Source organism: Planococcus citri, chromosome 4, assembly GCF_950023065.1.
Source record: "Planococcus citri chromosome 4, ihPlaCitr1.1, whole genome shotgun sequence".
Taxonomy (NCBI): domain Eukaryota; kingdom Metazoa; phylum Arthropoda; class Insecta; order Hemiptera; family Pseudococcidae; genus Planococcus; species Planococcus citri.
In genome coordinates this window covers 25,863,447-25,886,107 of record NC_088680.1, presented here as the reverse complement: position 1 = coordinate 25,886,107, position 22,661 = coordinate 25,863,447, and the positions used below count along the sequence as shown (strand labels likewise).

Below are 22,661 nucleotides of genomic sequence, written 5' to 3'. Positions count from 1 at the left end.
GGGACCAAGTCACATTTTTGGAAATTTTTTTTTCACGGATATAGGGGTTTCAAAGTACGGCGGATCGACTGGTGATGTCAGATTTCCGCAAAACTGCAGGGAAAGTGGTATTTGGGCGCAGAAAAAGGGCGGATCCGCATTTATGACTTTTTTGTAAAATTTTTTTAATTCCTTGAAAAATAACTAACATTTTTGAGAAGACCATTTTTTGAAATTTAAGTTAATCTCTGAACTGAAAAATGATGAAAAAATTAACAACTTCGGCAAAAAGTCTGATACCTCAAGGGGTTTTTGGTCAATTTAAGCGAGATAGCAGTCTAAATGATGTACTTAGATATAGAATCAAGCCCCATTCGTGCCCCAGCAATTTCAAAAGAAATTTTGTCGATTGGGTGCAGAAAGGGTCTAAGTCCCATTTGTTTAGGCAGCAACAGCGCCGGCGCAAGTGAATATTTTTTTTAAACAGCGCTAAAAATTGTGTCTTGGGGTCCTCTTTCAATGACCTTGAGCATGTTTACCAAAAATTTTTGATTTTCAAATAAATCAGTTTTTTGTTATTCCTGAATAGTGCGAAAATGGACTTAGCCCCTTTCTGTTCCCACCGATTCAAGTACAGGTGCATTCATCCACATTTTTCTTTTAAATTATTATGCATAAAACTTTCGATATGATAATAATTTGATTGAAAACTTATTTTAAAATGAGGCATTTTAGTTTAATAAAGGTATTAAAAAGTCTTCATCTTGAAAACAAAAATGAAAACAGAATTCAAACATTTTCATTTCAAAATCCCTAAGTACGAGTATTTGAAAAAAAGAAGAAGAAAGAGAACATTCAATTTGAAGCAGTCAGACTAAAGTTTGAGGACATTCATGTCACAGTCGCTCACTTTGAACGAATTGTAATTTAAATCAAGCACTCACTCCACCTTCATCACCTCAGTTTCACTGTCTGTCTCCTTATCCTAGTGCTTCTCAGATCGTAGTACAGCTTCTTAAAGTACAATAACACTACACCACAGTTGAGTTGCGAGTACAGCGAAAATTCTTATCTAAATAGAAGTTTCCGGTAAATCTATTCGAGCTAATTTAATATTTCATTATAATGTAGATTAGATATACACACAATCGTGCACGTAGATCTGGATTTTGATCCTAATACCCGCCACTCACTTCCCCACTGCTCCACCGTACAATTAAAAAGACTCCACGAATTAAGTAATTTTAGGTAATACGAGTATACAGTTAGTTACGATAGAGTGCAAAGATATCATGCAAACCATCTTTCGCTAGATCAATAACTAGCTTCATTAAATATAAAGACACCTTGAATTCTGATATCAACATTGATAAAGCGAATACTAAGTACCTTACCTAAATATTATGTACATAAAAAAAAATTCTAAGGACGTATCAAAGTTGTAAAATTCATAGTGTATTTTTATGGGCCCCAAATTTTCGAAAAATTACTTAAGAGGTCGAAAAATGTGATTTGGCAGCTATATAACTCTGGGAATCGTCTTTACTAGTCTTGAGGTTTGGACGCTATTCAGAATGAATCTGTCCATCTAAAAGGGTATTTTTTAGGCCCAAAACTTCAAAAAATTACGCAAAACTGGTCGAAAAAATGCGATTAGACTGCTACAACTTTTGGATTTGTCTAAAGCACGACTTTATAACTAGAAAATACGATTCCAGAAGTTGTAGCGGCCCAATCGCATTTTCCAACTATTTAAGGACAATTTTTTCGATAATTTTGGGCCTTCAAAAAAAACTTACCTTTTTGGATTTCCACACTCAGAATCGCCCTCACTCGACTTACGATCGTAAACAATGATTCCCAAAGTCGTAGCAGTCCAATTGCGTTTTTCGATCCTTTTTTGGGCAATTTTTCGAATATTTGAAGTCCAAAAAATGGACCCCCCATGATTTTTTGACGTTTGATTTACTTATCTTGAAATAGCTTTTCTTTTTACTGTTTTAGGCTTTTTCAAATTTTTTATTGGCGAAATTGCCCAAAAATTGAAATTTTGATAATTTCGGACCCCTGTGAGATCCATAGTTTGGCGATGAGGCAGCTATGAATTTTGTGATGGACTACTCTAAGGGGCCTATTACTTTTGATTTTGAAAAAAAAATTGGGTCAAATCAGTTGCTGCACACTCGTGAGGGTTCCCTTGTCAGTGAAGATTATCCATTTATCCACCTACCCCCCCTCGGGTGGAAAATATGAAAAATCCATTAAAAAAATTTCGATAACCAACAAATAGCACAAAATTGGCAACCCTGCAAATCAATGAAACTGATTATCAATTTTCCACTGTGCTAATAACACTAGATAAAAAAAAAGTAAACAAAAAAATCCAATAATTACGCATTACGCGGGCACTTCTACGATTCTACGAAGTTAAAATGTTTATAATTCGTATTAAATCTCCATCGCTACTTATAACAATACTCGAACCTCTTTTCACATTAAGAATTTAATTTCAACGATGATTCATAAAATGAATCTCTCCCCCTTCCTTGACATAAGTAAGTAAAATAAAATCAAAACACCTCGTAATTTGATCCTCTCGTCTCCTATGCTTTCTAAGTACTCGTACTTCTCCTGTCTGCACACTTCGACCTACCTGAATCATTAATTTGTAGGTAAACTAACGAACACGATTACGATAAGTCCTTCAAATTTCAAACGCAGTCTAATCATATCTTTTGAAATTGCTTGATGCAATCGCACGTAATAATGAAAACGAATACCTATTTTAAATTGCATTTGTTATTACCGTCGTCGGCGTCTCTATATACCTATAGGTACCTATACCTACGTACCTAGACCTAAAGAGCACAATGTGAAGCGAATGTCGAACATGTATGCATCATGACCTGAAATAGTAAAACTCATATGGAGCTCATTTATAGTTCGACACATTCTTCGCACTATTCGTACCGATATACAGTACGGCCCTCGCGTCTGTACAACCTCAGAGTTCAAACATAATGTATTTGAAAACCTTGAAATTTCTCTACTTTCGGCTGAATTCATTATATCCTGAAATACAGACCTACTCGTTTGTGCGAAGAGAGTAGCTTCATTACATCCCTTGAATTACGACAAATCAAACAGATAACCACGTCAAAAGGATATTATGGGATTTTTTGCACAGAAAAAAAAGGGTACCTAATCAAATCAATCACTGGATGTACTCGTAGCTGATTGTGAGTTGATGACACCGAGTGTTTCATCGAAAATCGTCACAGATGAATTTCCTGTTGACATTTTTTTATTTGCCTGAAAGGATACATTGACCAAGGGTAGGGGCACACCTAATCACATTCCATATAAATGTAAAATGATTTCATTTCCTCATACAGTGAATTAAAATTCAACGATAAAAAACCGATGACGGCGACTCTTCTCGTATGAATTTTAAAACACACACTCGACAGACAGATATCAACGTTAGTCACGTGAAATTAAATCACAACGTAGCCTATACAGTATACACCATAAATGTAAACTAAACGCCGACGTTAAATTTCATGTTTATCATTTCAAGCAAGAATATTCCTCGAGTGGTAACTGGTAATGTAGTATTTCAAATAATAAATTAAATTCTACGAAATAATGATTAGGTACCGTATGAGAACCACATGCTCGAATAATAATTACACGAATAGTACAAAACAACAATGTAATTCTTTGAAGCAAAAATATCCTAATTAAAAATGTATTTTCAAATTATACCATATATAAAAATATCAAAACGTAGCAAACTCGACGAAATTTCATTTCAACTATGGCGACTCGTGGAGGATTCGTCGAATCCTTTTTTCCACTCGATTGTATCGAATGTGTTATAGAATCGTTTCACGGATAATTTACTCGGCGCGAATGTATGAAAAATTGATCACAATTTCAAAATCCAATATCAGTCAACAATTCAACTCGTACGAAAAATTGTCCACACGTGTTAAACAAGTTCAACTTTCAACGTTCGAATGGCTCGAAAGATAAGGTTAATCGAAGAGTTAAAACGTAACGTAATTTTCCACCTAGTTAAGCGGATATTTCCACAAGGAGCTTTTTCAAATTATTCTATTTCGTAGGGAAAAAATCGCGCTGAGCTGGATTCGCTGAGAAGTACGTAAACGAATTACATTTTTTTTCTCTTTTTCCTATCAAATATCGCGTTACTACGAGTATATGGTATATGGGTTGCTTGAGAACGGAACGAAGTAAGGTAGGTATTCCGACAAAGCTGAAATGAATTTTTTACGGTTGATTGGGTTGGAAATTTGAAAAAATTCAACACTCGGGATCAACAGGGAAACTATTTGGACGTTTGTGAATCAAATACCTAATCTGGTATATCGAATGTACATAAAATTGTAAAAAATTGCATAGGGTAATTTTATTCTGTTTTTATTTACCTTCGTAGACGAATCAACTCGCCATCTGCATACTAAATCAGCAATTCAGCTCGAACCGACGGAAATCCTGCACGATGCATGGGTTTGGAAACTCATCTTCTGATCCTCGACGAAATTACCTGTAGGTAACCAATCATATTTTTAGATATTAGATCGACATTCATAACATCAAATTTAAATATTACCTAAAATGTGTCAAAGTAGAAAAATCATGATTCATTATTATTCAAATTTTGTGGATTTTTCAAAAGTAACTGATGAACAATGTAATAAATTTCAGAACTGATTCCAACAATGAGTATATTTGGAAAGAGGTGGACCGAATCCATTATCGAACTGTTTATTTAGAAAATGCAATAAAATTATACCCAACTTGAGTATCTGGCATCAAAAACTGACAAAAAAAAAGTCGAAAATACCTTACAAATATTTAATTGAGAAAATCATTCAGCGTTGGCACTTCAGTTAAATCGAATCTTCCAATTGACCAAAAAAAAAAATTGTAACAACAGAATCAAGCAGAAAACTATTTCAATTTTCAATGCCAGAAAAGGAACAAAATTAAAATGATAGAAAGGAGATTAAGAAAAACGAAAAACAAATACCATTTAGTAAGAGTGATTCAATAGACAATCCGAAAATTTCACATAACATAAATCGAAAATTCTAAATTTTGCTTATTCTGATTCAAAATTATGACATTTTTATCAGTATCAATACCTCCTCTACTAATATATTCCATTCTAATTTAAAATATTAAAATAAATGATAAGTATGTGTAATTGTGTAAGTAACTAAGTATGTAAATGATGTACCTTTCAAAATTGTGAAAATCAAAAAAAAAAAAAAAAAAAAAAACATTGACGAAATTAAGACTCCAGGATTTCACAATGCCTGGTCTATTTCATCGCGTATCAGTTCTCTGGAAAAACGAAGGCATTTTACACTACGAAGGCTAAATTTATACTTATCAAAATCAGAATCAAAACAGAAGGTACAAAATTGCGCTAATCATATTTCAATTCAAAAGTTCAATTTTGCATTCTCCTTTTCATGGTTTTGTTTTCCAAGTTCACAAAACTTAATTTAAGAACTAAGAAGATTTGAGGAGGATTGAAAAAAGTGTTGACCTGTCTCGGGTAATGTACAATTCATATTTAATTGAATCAAAAGTGTATCAACATTATACTAATTGTAAATTGTAATCTGTTGACAGTGTAGATAATCACATTCAAGATGACAAATATCTATATGAAACGCATGAACATGCTTCGCCGCAGGAAACCTTTACTTCGACAACCTCAGGTAACTGTCTAAATACTTCAATAAACCTTTCGTTGTAATTTCAACACACCACATTTATGATCAAGCAATAATGATGCTGATTCAATGTATCAAATGTAAACAATAAACACATTTTCACGTATTTTTCATAGGAAGTAAAGGTAGATTATGAAATAATGATATCAACAAAGCCGAAAAGAAAATTCACCTGTGATAGAAACACACACGATGTGAGGATCATATTTTCTAAAGATAACAACAAAGTACAGAATTATATAAAAAGCATAGCGATCATGTTGAATCCACTATCAGCTGATGAAGAAGAACATGGTAAGGTGTCCACTATAGTAATGAACTAATCAGCTATTGTAATGAATAATTTCATAATTTCTGCACGATTTATTAATCTGTATCTTTGCTATAGTTTATGAAGAACCTCCATATGAATTAAAAACAAGTGTGATGGATGCATTCAGCGTCCAGATTAATGTATACTGGCAAAACGAAGGGGATCTCGGCTTCGTAAGTTATCATCGAGACATCACACTTGAAGGTGCCCCAAGTGTGATTATACAGAAAGAGAGTTACACATTCGAGCGACCATCGACAGAATTTAAACAGAAACTTATCAAAGGCGGAGGAGTACTGGTAAGTTCTTGAGTAGTTTAAATAGCCTACAAGAATAAGTTATGCATTGTGTATAAGCATCAAGCAATTCCTACACTTCATTCTAGCATTAACACACTGTAGTTACTCTCAGTCACTTATGGCAGCTTGACCAACTTTTTTTTCCACATTATCCTACCTTCACGTCTTTGACAATAATTTTTATTTGTTTTACAGATAAATAAAAGAAATGCTAGAGCGCTGTCAAAAAAAGCTGAAGCTAAAAGAATTGATAGTGAAATCAAAAGAGAACTGGAATTGCGCAAACGTCTGCTGTTAGAAAATGCTGAGCTTAAAAGAATTTCTAGGGAACTGAAAAGAGAACTGGCATTGCGCAAAAGTCTGGGTTACTTGGTTGGAAAATGCTGAGCTTACCACAAAACTAAGCAACAAATTAAAACTGAAATGTCACAAAATTTGCCAAGTAAGTACCTACCTACCTAGTACCTACCTACCCAGCTATCTACATTACATGATACATAACAAAATTAATTTAAAAATTGTAATGTGGAGGTTTATCTTTTCAGACATTCAGGCAATTACAAGAGATGATTGGTTGCTTCAATAAGGCGATCAACACAAGCAATTTGTTTGGATATGCATATGGCTATTAGCCAAACGTGAGTTAAACAATACTAACGAACAGGCTGTACTAACGATTATTAGTAATTACAGGGAAGGCTCGCGGTTTTTCAAATTAAGCACATTCATGAGTTATGCAATTTAAAAAGATTCAAAGCTTGATAAAATGTACCTAAAATTATTATTCAAGTTGAATTTGTAAAAATCTGTTAGTGAATTTTGAAACTATAATATCTATTATAAAAATATTAACGTTATATCTTCAAAATTTTATTTGTTTCTTACAACATTTATTTATTTCTTATTTTCTGTTCTCATTGTTTGTTCAATTAGTGTCCCCTTTTTTTATATTTTTATACCTATTAAAATTGTGTTGTTTTTTTCATTTTTTGTAGTTTTATTTTCGTTATTTTTTCCTAATTTCTTACCTATTTTTTTTGGACTTGTTTCGTTTCCGTTGGTGTTCATTTTTTTGTTCTGGATGTTTTTTGGTTATCTTGTTTTTGTTTTTTTAAAGATTATTTTTAGGTTAGTTCCTTCTTCTTTTTCACCTAGTTCACCATTTTTTTTCTCATTTTCTTCAATTCTTCCACTCCGTTTCTTCATTTTTTTCATTATTTAGATCATTTGTCCTATTAAGTATATGATTTTTTGGGATTATTTTTTCATTCTTTCTAATTTTTATACAGATAGAAATCAATTTTCAAAATGCGAATCTAACCAAAAATTTAAGCGATTCGTAAATTTTCAACCGCTCAGTAGAACCCTAAAAATGGCACTTGATTTCGCACATTTTGGTCAGTCAATTACTACGTCATGATTACCAAAAAATTTGGATTTTCCCCACACGAACCACAAAATGTACCATCTGAAAGATATTTAACTTTGATATACCTAATTAGTTACATACCTCAGACTTTTCATTTTAAATAATATGAAAATTCAAAATTTTGAGGTTTTTTGGTATTGGAAAAAAATGGATCGGCCAAGAATGAAAAAAAGATGTTTTTTCCAGTTTTTGGGTTCTTCAAATTAAAATTTATTTATTACTCGATCGCATAAAATGAAAAAAAAAACAAAAAACAAAATATCTACATAAAATGTTGTTTGTTTTCTGTTATTTTATTTTTTCATATTACTCTGCTCGTTTTCTTTTTCACAGTCTCACTCTATATTCCTTTATTTTCGATTCTTTTTTCTACTGCTTAGATTCGTTGACGCTCTTTATCGCTTTCTGACAAGATTTGTTTTCCTACTGCTCTCTGTTATTCTTTTTTGTTTTCAATTTTCATCAATTTTGTTCTTCACACGTTTAAGGTCATTTTTCAGTAATTTTTACAAAAGGAAGGGGGGGGGGGGGTTATTTCAGTCATGTTTTCATTTTTTTGGTTTTTTTTTATCGTTGAGTATGATTTTGCTTTTTTTCCTAGGTACTTGCTACTTATCTTACTACTTTTCTGTTTTTTCTGTTCATTTGAGTAATGTTTTACTCTTATTGGTTACTTTTTCGTTTTTCAAAAAATTCTTGTAACACTTTTTCGATTTTTCCCTCTCTATTCACATATTTTATTCAATTTTCAGTTATTTTTCATTTCAATAAATTATTGTTTTGCTCGTATTGGTAGATAATTTTATTCAATTTTACTTCATTTTCAACTTTTTCCTGTTTTTTTTTAAACTAGTTTTTTCAATTACTTTTCTATTTTTTCGCATTTTAATTGTAACTTTCTCTTTTTTTCATCTTTTGTGATTTGTTTCTCGTTTTTTTTTCAAAAGATGATTTTTCGCGTATTTTTCTACCATCTTTTTTCAAAGGTAAAAAGAACCTTTTAGCGAGAAGTTTGTTAGATTAGGAAGAAATAACTCTTGCTTCTCAGTTTTTACTATTTATTAGTGCAAAGCTTTTCAAACACCAAGTGTTCATCATCAGGCTTAAATCAAAGCCTGATGATGAACACTTGGTGTTTGAAAAGCTTTGCACTAATAAATAGTAAAAACTGAGAAGCAAGAGTTATTTCTTCCTCATCTTTTTTCAAGTTTTTCTTTGGTCATTTTGACATCAATTTTTTTCAATTCTACTATTTTAATACTATTTCAACTTTTTCGAGTAGGTACTTATTTTTCCATCATTTTTTCTTTCTTCATAGATATTTCTTAGTTCTTTTCGATATTTTATTCAATTTTTCAATTTTTTTCTATTTCGATTATTTATCCTATTTTATGCATTTTTTTCTCATTCTTTAATCGCAAAAATTCATTCATCCAACATTGCATAATTATATTCTTTTCTACGTATGAAAACTGTTAACAGAATCACATATTCAATTCATTATTTTTTTCTTTCAATTTTCCAGAACCTTCATATTTGTCAACCAGTTGAGCATGATTAAATACTCGTACAACAAAATTATGATCTGATCTGTCTAATGAGTGATGAACTGATGACAAATAGACGATAACTTAAGTACCACATATTTAAACTCCAATTCATGAAAATTCAATGGTTAAATTTTTTGGGTAAGCTTTTCAATATATATAAATGATGCACCATTTTTTTTTTTTTTTTTTTTTTACGAGTACATTATAGGTAATTGAAAAATAATTTACCTTGATGATTTCTTGAAATATGGTTTCAGTTCACGGTTCCATTCGATAAAGAAAACGAATCCAGGAATAGAATTTTCAACCGTTGGCTTCTCTCGCTCAGGCATAGTGAACCCAAGTATTCCAAAAATCTAAAAAAAAATAATAATTTGTATCAGAAATTTGTAAAGAATAATGACAATACATAATATTTTCATTCAAAAATACTGCCTTCTATTGAAATTTTATGTAAAAATACCCACGCAGTCTCATATCTTATCAATTTTGAATTGCCCCCTTCACCTGTCAAGTGTAAAAAAAAGAGAAAATGCCATTCACAACGTATGGTAGTTAGATTAGAAACGATAATATGTATCATCCAAATCAATAGCAACTGACTTTACTGCAGAGCGTTGATGGGGAGGGGGGGGGGAGAGGTTAGCAGTATTACCCTGTGAAAAAACTGATCTTCAGGCTCGAGTATTTTCTTTGGCAAAAATCGAAAAAAAATCTAACCCTATAATAGGCAACATGTCTTTCTCTTTCTTCGAAAAAATCTGGATCATCATGAATAGTTTTCATTTTTTGGCCCATCATATAATTCTCGTTCGGTTTATCTCCAATCAATTATTTATATGACAAAAACATTATAAAAAAAACTTCGGTGAAGTTTCTTTTACCTACCCATCAACATACTTACTTTGAAAATGAAAATAAATTACCCTCGTCACGCGCTGCTTAAAAAAAGAAAATGATTCAATTTGACTTGACAAAAAAATATACTTCTGGAGAAGAAAGCGGACCCTTTTCGTGCGAATATTCCTGCTCATTTCCCAAAAGTAAACATAATATAAAAATATTTATCGGGGAATACGAATTTTTCAAAAATGTACCCTGCGTTTCCATAATATACTACCTTTTATAGTGCTCTTAATAACTCCACGTTTATCAAATCAGATACAGTACGTAAAAAACCTAACTTATTTTTAAACATCTGACGATAGGTACCTCAGAAATACACTCTCTTTCATCCCTTCCAATATACACCCTCGCGATAAAATATAAACCATAAGCACGTCAAATTCGCCGGATCAGTTTCACTTTTCATAATAATGAAAAGCAGAGAAACAAAAACTCAATTGAAACTTTTAAAGTATGATTTTGTTCGGGGGTGTACAATCGTTCGTCGGTATGTTCGCGGTGGTAAAACGGAAGAACAAAAAAGGATAGTAATTAAAAACTTGCATGATTTTCGAGTAAATAATTTCATTATACGGGGAGTCGTTAAGCGCAGGCGTTTGCGCGAGCAAGAGCCGCATGGAAACCCTAGTTTTTGCAGTGGGTCATATAACTCCGAGTAGTGTAGTTTTGCGGTTTACGTTCAATATTTTACCAAAGAACCTATCTTCAATGCTACGAACTTCATAAACGGTAAATATACCATTATTTTATACACCACCATCTTATCTTTTTTTTTCTATTTTCATTTCGCTTTTATTTTTACACTCGTTTTTCAAGGAGGGTGTGGAAACTTCAACCGTGAAAAGTGATTTTTTATAGATGTACAAACAGTGAAAAAGGAAAAACACTACAGGAATTTTTACGTTTTTATTCGAAATCGTTGATGAGATTAGTATTCTTAGGCCGTCTAACCGAACTGCTGATAGGTTCATTATTGTATACGAAAAATTCTCGTCAAATTTCTGTGTGGTGTTTTTAACCGCGAGTAAAGCTTTGCATTGATTTTTCCTACATTCTTTTTTTTTTGTTTTCATTTCGGTAGGTACTAAAATATGTATCTTGGGGATATATTTCGTCATTTTTTCATTCATTTTTACACAATTTTATAACGTGATAAAAATATAGGCCTGAATAATTAATCGATATTCAACAACACAGCGCCAGTGTTAAACCATTCATTAATATTTATTAAACAAATAACCACCGGAGGCTTGTCCGATGCTGAAAAGTAAACTCTTTCGACTAATAAGAAATATTAAAATGGTTTTTTATCGCCTTTACCCAGCCATTCGCGTTCGCGAATACCGAACGAGCTCTTTATATTACATATTAAGCTCGCCTTTAATTAATCGTACAGCACAACCGCATGATTCGGATGCTTTTTGCTTTAGGAATCCCTTTCGTTGAAATACTCGTACGTACCATTTTCGACGATGATTCAACCATTGCATGAATTTTCATCGACGTCGACCTTATCAAAGGGACATGCAATTCCGCCTTTTTTTTTTGCATATCAAACGAATACCAAAACTTGGGAAACTTTCGGTCAGTCGATTTCATCTTCATCATCGTACCTTTTTTCTACCTTGCTGGGTAAATTCTTCCAGCTCATCCTCGAAAACCCATATAAAATAATTTGTAATTATACACATTCATCTGTTGCTGCAATGTTTTCTGGCCTAAGGCCAAACACTGTTTGATGCTGTTGCTGCAAAATATATTATATTATGCACATCGTACGTACCCATATTCGTATATGTAGCACTTTAATACACATAACGACGCGGCGAAAAATGCTAGAAAATTGTCTACAATGTATAACCATAATTCAAAATGAAAAGCAATACAGTGCTCTTTCACTGTGAACGATTCACTTTTACATAGCAGAGTTCTTTCAAAGTACAAAAGTGAGATGCATTTAAGGGTCTCTTGGTAGCTCTTAATTCAAGTATTATACGGTTTCGAATTAATTACACGCCAAGTGGAAGCAGCTTACCTTCCTGTACCTATAGCTACATGTACAAGACACCCAGCATCGCGTTGAGGATAAAAAAAGAGACTCGACCACGGTCGTTTAAAACTGCATTATCGCATAGAGACTGGATAAAAACGAAGAGAAAAAAAATTCACTGAATTTAAATCCAGCCAACCATACAACGAAGTACGATATATAGCGTTGTGCATCCTATAAGAGGATATTGTACAATGTTATATGGTGTGTTGCTAACAAAAATATATATACTATGAATGTGTCGAGTATGGATAAAAGTTCCCTATTGATCGCGTCATCTTTTCTCTGGGCGAATCAACTTGTGAAAAAGTTCATCACCTTGCTATAGTGAGACTTTCATGTAACAGTAGGCGTTGCGGTAACGTTTTTCAATTTAGTTTCGTCTTTCGACCGTGTAAAAGGGTTTGCGTTTTTCTCTCTTTCTCTCTCGCTCGTAGGTTTTTTTTGCATCTGTCTCTTTTTCTATCCGTACGTACCTACGTATTTTCATTTATCGAACATTAACTCTTCGACAGAATAGAATACATAGAAGGGTAGGTAATTTGTCGCTTTGCCAGTTCTCTCGACATCAGACGAATCGACCTACTGTATTGATCGGTCTATATAAATTTGTGTAACACCGAAATACCTTCTATGTACAATTACAATTACCAGATGAGTTAAGAGGTACAAAAAAAGTAAAAAGACCACTCGGTAAAGATTAGGGTGTTCTTTTATTGGTTTTCTTTTTGCCTCGATACACCTGTATCGTGTACCAGTGTACAGTAGGTACACGCTATAAATCTATTATTAAATGGGTATCTTTACCTATAGTAAGAGGTATAAAGATGCTTTGAATTGAGATAATTGATGGTAAGAACGTGCGACGGATTTCGCACAGCATCCTTGTGGATAAATTTCAAAGATTTTATCTCATTTCGATAGTTTTGTATAAGTAGTAGGTATAATGAGGAGGCAGTTTGCTACTTTATATTAGTTATACATCGAAACGAACATTATTTATGAGTATCAGTTTCAATCTGCTTATGTTCCACTCGTAGAGATGGCTTCTGAAATTTAATATCGCCTAGTTCTCGTTTCAAGCAGCCAATTTTTGGAGGTATGAAAGAGAGTCGTTAAGAAGGAAGAAAGATTCCAATTTATAGTCCTATATCGCCTTTCTCATTTAAGACGAAAAAAGTTGTCTGATCGAATTTCCCTTTTCTCAGTTACCATTTGTTTTTTACATGGTTAAAAAGTCCAGAATTTTTTTCTCTTTTTTAGCTAATTTTTGCAGAACTGAAGTTACTAGTAATAGAATGTATTTTTTTTCAATCTTTGGTCCCCTTCATGATACATTTTTATATGCATTAAATTCTCAAATACATACGTAAGTAAAAAGCCAAGAAAGGAATTCAGTTTCGCTGAATCAAAATTGGGAACTCATTTCGACGAGGCGAAAAGGGAATTTTTTGAATCAGATGAACAGAAATTGAAAAAACAATCAAAAGCACACCCTTAGGCTAAATTTTGGAAGCAGAATTTTGTTTTGACTTCCGACGTTTTTTTTTTTCAAATTCAAATTTCATCTGCTGATCCCCATAAAAACTCAAAATTTGATGAAAATTGAATTCAAAAGCCGAATTGTGTCGCATGCCATCCAAGATTTTTCTGGTTCCAAAAAACTCCATTCAGATGGTTTGAATGAAAACTCAAATTTAAGGCTTCGTAACCCCTTCGATAAATCGAGGAAGAATATTTTTCAAAATCCATTCGAATTGACTATTTCCCAGTCATTGGCGTAGCCACGATTTTCTCAAGGATAGCTGGGACAAAAGTAGATTTTTAGGCATGAAAAATCGAAATTAGGGGTAATTTTCTGGAAACCTGTCGTAATAATGTGTGGTGATTTTATGAAAATGAAGGCAAAATTACTGCTCGAGCGAAAGTCCTTAGAAAAAATGGGTCCAAACAACAAAAAACGTCCATTTTTGCATGTTTTATTTCAAATTTTCGCTTCAAGGGGGGCAATGACTCCATTCACCCTCTGGCTACGCCACTGTTCACATGTTTTGAACCTAATTTATAGTCTCCGATGGATTTTTGAATTTAATTTGTTCAATTTGATTGATGAAGAAGCAAGACTTTAGCAGGACATTTTTCAAAATAGGTACTTCAAAACTTATTTTTCCTTGAAGAGGCATAGAACGGTCAAAATTTCACAAATCAATTTTTGGCTTTCCTTCCCAGTTTCATATTTTAGAAAACAATTTGGAGTTGGGTCGTCAAAAGAATACCTATCTCAACTACGTATTTCAATTTTTTGGTAGTGTATTTTGTAAAAACTTCAACGCTTCTTTTTTTGAGAGGGGAAGGGAGGGGAGAAGAAGGGTCAAAATTTTACATTTGAATTTTTCAGTTTTCAATTTTTTTGGGATATTCCTTCGAGGAAGGGGGGGGGGGTTGGAACAGTAATTTTACCACTTCAGTTTGTCGTTTTTTTTGTACATTTTTCATTCAATAATGTGCCGGTAATACGCGGCTATTCAAATATAAAAATACGCGGCCGTCGCGCATCGCTTTGTTTTCGTTTATAAAATAGTTACCAAAATTTTACTTTGTTATTGTTATCGAATACATCGTTATATCGACATCTACTATTTATCCGTCTTCAGATTTCTTTGATTCTTGGTACAGCATCTGTACAATTGGTGACCTCCGACGAAAAAATGATGAACGAAAGCGGCGAAACTGGCACTTCGGCGAATAATGGTTCAGCTACGAATGGCGCTGATAGGGCAGTTATCAACACGGTCAAAGTCGAATTTCCACCTTTTGCGCCGAATAATGTCCGAGTATGGATATGCCAAGTCGAATTACGCTTAAGTATGGGTAAAGTTGTATCCGAAAAAAATAAATTTAATCACTTAGCGACCGGTCTTACACCGGAAGTAGCCGCGCGAGTTCAAGATATTTTATTTCACCCACCTACTGAAAATCCTTTTCAAGTTTTAAAGGACCGAATTATATCCGAATACGAACCTTCGAATTCCGAGCAAATAGCTCAGCTGCTCGAGGGATGTCAACTGGGTGATCGCAAACCATCCAGCTTACTTCGAGATATGCGAAAATTGGCAGAAAATCGCGCAACGAACGATCTACTCCGCGATCTATTTCTGAAAAGATTGCCAAATCAGGTACAATTAATTATCGTTGCTTCCGGTACCACAGATGTAGATAAGATCGCCGCTGCCGCAGATTCCGCTATGGAATATTATTCCGGTACATCTGCGAATGTTTCTGTCAGTGCTGTTCAATCGTCACGCAGCCAAAGCCCTAAACGAGAGCCAGACGATTTGCTCAAAAAGATCGAAGAGTTGACAAAGTCAGTCGATAAATTATTCGAAATGCAACGCCGTAGTCGTTCGCGCACTCGCAATCAATCAGGTAATCGTAATCATTCCAAGCATAGATCTCAGACACCGAAAAACCGAGACTATTGTTGGTTTCATAATGCTTTTGGAGATAACGCTAAAAAATGTCGAGATGGTTGTACCTACTCCAAATCCGGTAGATCAACGTCAAAATCGCCGGAAAACCAAGATCGGTGCTCCAAATAGCGGCGTATGGCGCGCCTCCCATTAAATCTCGCCGTTTATTTGTATATGATCGTAATTCTAACCAAAAATATCTGATTGACAGCGGTGCCGAAGTTTCTGTAATTCCTGCGAAATCAATAGATCGAGGCCGACGCTCCAGAGCCACATTATGTGCAGCAAACAATACCAAAATCTCTACGTATGGTACACGTCTACTAGAGTTAACATTGGGTTTGCGACGCAGTTTTGTTTGGCCTTTTATTATTGCTGACGTTGCAATACCGATAATCGGCGCTGATTTCCTAGCAAATTACCATTTATTACCCGATCTCAAGCATGCAAAACTTATTGACGCGGCAACTCAGTTGTTTACTGGTGGTATAATTCAATCGATAGATATTTCACATACCTCGGTAAGCACTGTAGATCGTTCACAAGAATTCGCGAAAATATTAGAACAATTTCCAGATTTGACTAGACCAAATATCAAACGTGAATGCGGAGTTACTCACTCGACTCAACACGTAATCGACACCACCGGCCCTCCCATCCCAGCTAAAGCACGACGGTTATCGCCCGAAAAGCTGAAAGCTGCGAAGCTCGCATTTGAGGAAATGCTGCGCAAGGGTGAAATTCGGCCATCTAAAAGCCCATGGGCCTCGCCACTTCACGTTGCAAGTAAAAAAGGTGAAGAACAATGGCGAATGTGTGGTGATTATCGTAAATTAAACTCCGTAACGAAACCGGACAAATATCCAGTACCAAACATTCTCGATTTTAATGCGACTCTTCATGGTGCTGTGAAATTTACTAAACTCGATATTAAATGTGCATATTATCATATTCCTGTAGCACCAGGTGATGTTGAAAAAACCGCAGTCATCACCCCGTTTGGTTTATTCGAGTTCCCATTTATGCCATTTGGTCTGAAAAATGCCGCGCAATCTTTTCAAAGGTTCATGGATGGCATTCTCCGTGACTTACCTTTTGTGTACGTATATATCGACGACATTTTAATTGTCTCAAACTCGACAGAAGAGCATGAAAAACACGTACATATCGTTTTAGAACGCCTCGCGCAGGCAGGTTTAATTTTGAGCGCTAATAAATGCGTGTATGCGCAAGATAGCATCGAATTTCTCGGATATCAGGTCAACACAAACGGTATCCAACCATCATCCGAACGTATACGTCCAATCATCGATTATCCGAAACCCGTCGATGTCGCTGGTTTAAAAAGATTTATTGGTATGATTGGTTTTTATCGCAGGTGCATGCCAGGTGTTGCAGATATTCAGAGACGACTTCAATCGATTATCAAGTCGAATAAGAAAAATGACAAAACTCCGCTTACCTGGTCTGCTGATGCCGAAACTGCTTTCAACGAATTGAAATCTCGTTTAGCCGATGCAATTCTTCTTCATCATCCTGATCCAAAATGTCCGATTGTTTTAATGACAGACGCGTCCAATACTGCGATTGGTGCAGTGTTGCAACAGATTCGAGGTGAAACGTTAGAGCCTCTCTCATTTTTTTCAAGACGTTTGTCAGAAACTGAATCTCGATACAGTACTTATGATCGTGAGTTATTAGCTATTTTTGCATCTATAAAACATTTCCGTTCTCAACTCGAAGGTCGAGAATTTAGTATCTACACTGATCATAAACCGTTAACATTCGCATTTTTCCAAAAAAATGAAAAAGCTTCACCTAGACAAGCTCGCCAACTTGACTTCATTAGTCAATTCTCAACCGATATTCGTTACATCACCGGCGCTGATAATATTCCAGCAGATGTAATGTCTCGTATGGTCACTGCTATTCAATCGATACCTGCAATTGACTATACAGAACTTGCTCACGAACAGCTTATTGACAAGGAAATTCAAAACCTGTTAAATGGTGACTCCTCTCTAAAAATTGCAGCAAAAAAATTACCTGAAAGTGATTCAACGTTACTTTGCGACATGTCCGGTGTCAAACCACGACCAGTTGTTCCAAAAAAATTTCAATTCACCGTTTTCTCTAGTATTCACAACTTGTCTCATCCCGGTATCCGAAAAACAGCTCAAATGGTATCCGATCGCTTCGTTTGGCCTGGTATTCAACACGATTGTCGTCTATGGGCTCGCGCATGTCAACAATGTCAAAAGGTAAAAATTTATCGTCATACTAAATCACCTTTTGGAGTTTTCGAAAAAGTAGATCGATTCCAACACATACATATGGACATTGTTGGGCCTCTGCCACCCTCAAGGGGAATGACCTACGTTATCACTATCATCGATCGAACTTCGAGGTGGCCTGAAGCATTTCCGACCAATACCATTACAGCCGAGAAAGTTGGAGAAATACTAGCTACTCAATGGGTACCGCGTTTTGGTGTACCTGCTACAGTAACCACTGATCAAGGTCTGCAGTTTGAATCTGATTTATTCAGAAAGTTAACCGCATTATACGGTATTCAACGTAATTCTACTACTGCATATCATCCTATGTCAAATGGTTGTATTGAACGATGGCATCGTGTCATGAAAGCTGCCATTATGGCACATCAGACACCCAACTGGGTAGACGTTTTGCCGATTATTTTACTTGGTTTGCGATCCGCCATTCACGATGATCAAAATGTCTCATCCTCACAACTTACTTATGGTACTGCACTTGGTTTGCCTGGTGATTTTTTCACTCCTACCGAAAAAATTCAAAATGCACCTGAATTCGTTCAGCGTATGAATCAGGCAATTACTGACGCAGCCAATATTACACGTAAAGAGCGTAAACAAAATTCGATTTATTTTCCTCGCGAATTGAAAAATTGTAGTCATGTTTTCTTACGAATAGATGTACAACGTCGAGCTCTACAACCTCCGTACGCAGGTCCGTATCGTGTAATCGAGCGTAATGATAAAATTTTCAAAATCGATATCGACGGTAAATGTAAGGTTGTATCCATAGATCGCGTGAAACCAGCATTTTTGTTAAATAACGATTCGACCGATTTCGTCTTCGAAATTCTTAAAAAATCGTCGCGTAATGTATCGTTTTCAAATCGCTAGTTTCCCACTAGAGGGGGAGCTATGTGCCGGTAATACGCGGCTATTCAAATATAAAAATACGCGGCCGTCGCGCATCGCTTTGTTTTCGTTTATAAAATAGTTACCAAAATTTTACTTTGTTATTGTTATCGAATACATCGTTATATCGACATCTACTATTTATCCGTCTTCAGATTTCTTTGATTCTTGGTACAGCATCTGTACAAATAAATTATTCTGAATCAAGAGTTGCGAGTTGGTAAATTAAGAATTTTACAACGAAATTTTTCAATATTCTACAAATGGGTATAAAATGAATAAAAAATTTTAGATAATTGGATTGAAAAAAAGGAGAACTCTTTTGAACATATTGGAATCCATCTCTTGTGAACTAATTCAACAAACAATCGCTAATTTTTAAATATGAATAAAAAATGTTCGAAAAAGGTCTTCAGGGCATGTATGGTTCTCAATTTTTTCCCAAAAAAAAGTTAACTCATTTGTAATCAAAAAATCTCAAAAAAGTAACCAAAAAGTAACTAAAAAAGAGACAAAACACGAACCAAACAAAAACAAAAAATTATACGAACTGAAATGTTCAGGTTTTTAATTTTCAAGAGTTGAGCTATTTTGAAACTTTTTGATGAAAAATTGAGACTTTTTCTTGACAATTTTTGGCAAGATGGAAACGAAACTAATTAACAAAAGGAATGATTTTCTAGCAATTTCAGTAAAAAAAAAACTCGACTTTTGAACAATTTTTTAAAAAACGTAACACTTTGGATTTTTTTTGCAAAAAACTAACCACTATTAGAAATGTTGATGAAAAGCAAGTATTTTTCACCATTTTGGGCAAAAAGCAAGACTTGTGACAATTTCAACAAAAATCTGTCATTTTTGGAAATTATTAAAGAAATCAAGCTTTTTCACGACATTTTTTCGAGAAATGGGATTTTTTTATTTGTACTCGCAACCAAGCAAGGCTTTTCAATTGCTAAAATTCCAGAATTGTCATCAATAAGCACAACATGGGGCAATCATTGGAAAAAAGTAAAACTTTTTGGGATTTTTTGCAAAAAATCGAGAACTTTTGACAACATTTAGCAAAAAGAATGACTCGAAACAGCAAAAAACACGAATTTTTGGCAGTTATTGGTAAAAAAAATGATAAGTACTTTTTCGCAGCCTTTGATAAAAATGGTAGTTTTTTTTTGATACATGTATTTTTCGGTTAAAAAGTGAAATTTTTTGGCATCTTTTAAAGCAAAAAAGCGAGGCTTTCGGGTAATTTTTAGAAAAAAATGAATTCTTTTTGGAATTTTCTGGGACCGAAAAAGTGACAATTCTTAGCAAGAAACTAGAAGAAACTAGGATTAAATAATTCCAGTATGTATTCTAAATTCAATTTTCACAAACTCAAAAAACAAAAACACTCGAAGTCCTCATTTCATGACATTAGAGACTAAATCGATAACTCATATTCTTCAGGAAACGCTATAAGGCCACATGATAACGTATTATAATCGTCCGACTCAAATCCCAGTGGCATTTTCTCCGTTATCTATGTACATACGCGATGAAACTTTATCACACACAAGGTCCAGTTTTTCATTCAACTATATTACTTTTACCATGAAAAAAAAAGCACCAGCATATCGTCAAAAGTCAGGTCAAACAAAGGCAGTTATCTTCAGACTGGAAATGTCACACAGAGTAAACATAACGCATGATGAATGAGTCGAAACCTTAAAAAACCAGATCACAAAATGACTCTCGAGTCTCGAGCAATATCACGAATAGGTAGAACGAACTTTTCACGCTTTTGCATACTCGTATTTCCTTTATAAACACAGGCGAAGCTAAAAATAACTCTCAAACATCTTTTACGCGGTTTATTTTCCCAATCATACTTCAATTTTTATACCATTCTGCGATCGTGGAAAAAAAAACTAATCGACCAAACCAACATAACGCCAACACATGAAAACATAAAACGACTTCAATTATCCGAAATACACGTATACCTTTCTTCGAGATACGTAGGTAAAGGTATACGATTATGAAAGACTATATTCAATAATTCGATGGCTTGTTTCCATGACAATTTCTATTCTTATTTTTTCAATGAAAGAATTCCCTTGGGCGGGAAAATTAAAGTACCTAAGGGCGTCATTTTGAAATATCCAGGAAAAAAACCGAGCCGCCGATGAGAAAGAAAGCTGAAAGTAGGTAGATATTATAGGGCTTCCCTTTTTAATTAAACCCTGTTTTGGACATTCAAAGCAGAAGATATTTATGATTTTTTTTTCATGTTTTGTAAGCTCGCGAGGCTTTTTCCACCACCTTCCTGTTTACCTTTGTTCGAAAGAACTTTAGGCTATGTAGTATGTACCTGGATTGGTACAATATCATGAATTTTTCTCAGATTTTGTAGGCACGTATGTATCAAGGACACTTTAAACCTGTATTAAACTACTAAGCGATATAGGGTGTTCAGAAAGTATCAACGAGTCCTTTGGAGTGTCAAACAACAAATTTCAACATCAAACTGCAAGATACCTTCTGCTGAACTTTACCTAATATTTGGAGGACTTTGAGCATAGCATTTTTCAAATTCCTCTCTTTCTTTTTTCTTCGCTTTAAAAATAAGCTCTCGACAATAAAATGCAAACTAAAAACTCTCACGACAATAAACCACGAATAAGGATACATTTTTGTAAAATTTTCAATAAAAAATGCAATACTTTTTCAATTTTTAGAACTGTTGGGTCAAACACAAGACTTAGAACATTTAGATCCTATGTAAGCAGTTAAACAAATTTTATCACATTTATGTTCAAGGAATAGCATAATCTTAAAATGACAGGAGTCGAAAGGCGACAGGAAGAATTAAATTGTTTCGTATCAGCTACTTACGCACGAAATAAACGACTCACCTTTCCTCGGGATGAAAAAAATGTGATACAACGTTTAAAAAATAACGCGAATACTTTTTTGACGAATAGTTAAAAAATTCAGAACAGTGCAAATCACCTTGTCGAATAAAAAATCACACGTAACGAACCAAAATCAAAAAAAAAAACAAAAAAAACCACGAAAACTTCGTATTTTTCACCGATCGAAAATCGACACGAACATTAATCCCGAAAACGTTCGATCGATTAAAAATCCATCGGTATACTGAAGCCAATTTCTTTCCACACTTGAGCATGTACGTCGCACAAGCCTTTAACAACAGATAATACGTAGATTCGATAACCAGTTCAAAATAGAAGACATTTTGACTTTACGAATCCCATTCATACCTACAAAATAGTTTTTCCAATCGTCATTTTGATAAGACCTCGTCGGCTTATCTGGCTTATCGCAACACTTTATCGGTAACATGATATTTTTACACGTAGCGGTGTTGCCAAAAATAAATTCGTACCTCAATAGACTTGAAAATTTGGAGAAAATTGATCAATTGCTAATATTTAGTGCGTACATGTAAGTAAGTACCCAGTAGGTATCTAATATGACAATACGAGGTCTGTCCGAAAAAAATCCGACCTGTGTTCAAATCTCCCGCCACAGGAACCGGAACGCGATCTACTCAACTGAATGTTGACTACTGACATCTTACGAAGTTCCCTGCGCAGTTATACGGCCAGCGGAATTGTTGTTCGCGATCTGTGTGCAATTGTTTGCAAAGAAATTTTTACCTTCGGCGAATTTTGGATTATCCTCTGATTACGCTCAAATC

At 34.4% G+C, this 22,661-nt stretch overlaps 2 protein-coding genes across 4 annotated transcripts in view; both read left to right on the top strand.

Moving 5' to 3' along the window:
• The first annotated feature begins 5,192 nt into the window (after positions 1-5,192).
• LOC135843657 (protein ENL-like) lies at positions 5,193-9,773 on the top strand. Of its 3 annotated transcripts, none has more exons than XM_065361612.1 (8): positions 5,193-5,572; positions 5,650-5,738; positions 5,870-6,047; positions 6,142-6,365; positions 6,561-6,807; positions 6,911-7,003; positions 9,320-9,482; positions 9,602-9,773. In XM_065361612.1, exons 2-5 carry the CDS (start codon positions 5,670-5,672, stop codon positions 6,750-6,752), a joined length of 663 nt encoding a protein of 220 aa, XP_065217684.1. In that variant the 5' UTR covers positions 5,193-5,572; positions 5,650-5,669; the 3' UTR covers positions 6,753-6,807; positions 6,911-7,003; positions 9,320-9,482; positions 9,602-9,773. The 3 variants fall into 3 exon arrangements, with proteins under 3 accessions (XP_065217684.1, XP_065217685.1, XP_065217686.1); XM_065361613.1 differs by having other exon boundaries at positions 5,423-5,572; positions 6,897-7,003; XM_065361614.1 differs by having other exon boundaries at positions 5,435-5,572; positions 5,655-5,738.
• A 1,076-nt stretch (positions 9,774-10,849) lies between these two features.
• LOC135842579 (thrombospondin type-1 domain-containing protein 7A-like) overlaps positions 10,850-22,661 on the top strand; it is a 51,620-nt gene continuing 39,808 nt past the window's right edge. The window contains exon 1 of the mRNA XM_065360100.1: positions 10,850-10,979. The gene's annotated coding sequence lies outside the window, so the exon portion shown is untranslated. The remainder of the gene's footprint in view (positions 10,980-22,661) is intronic.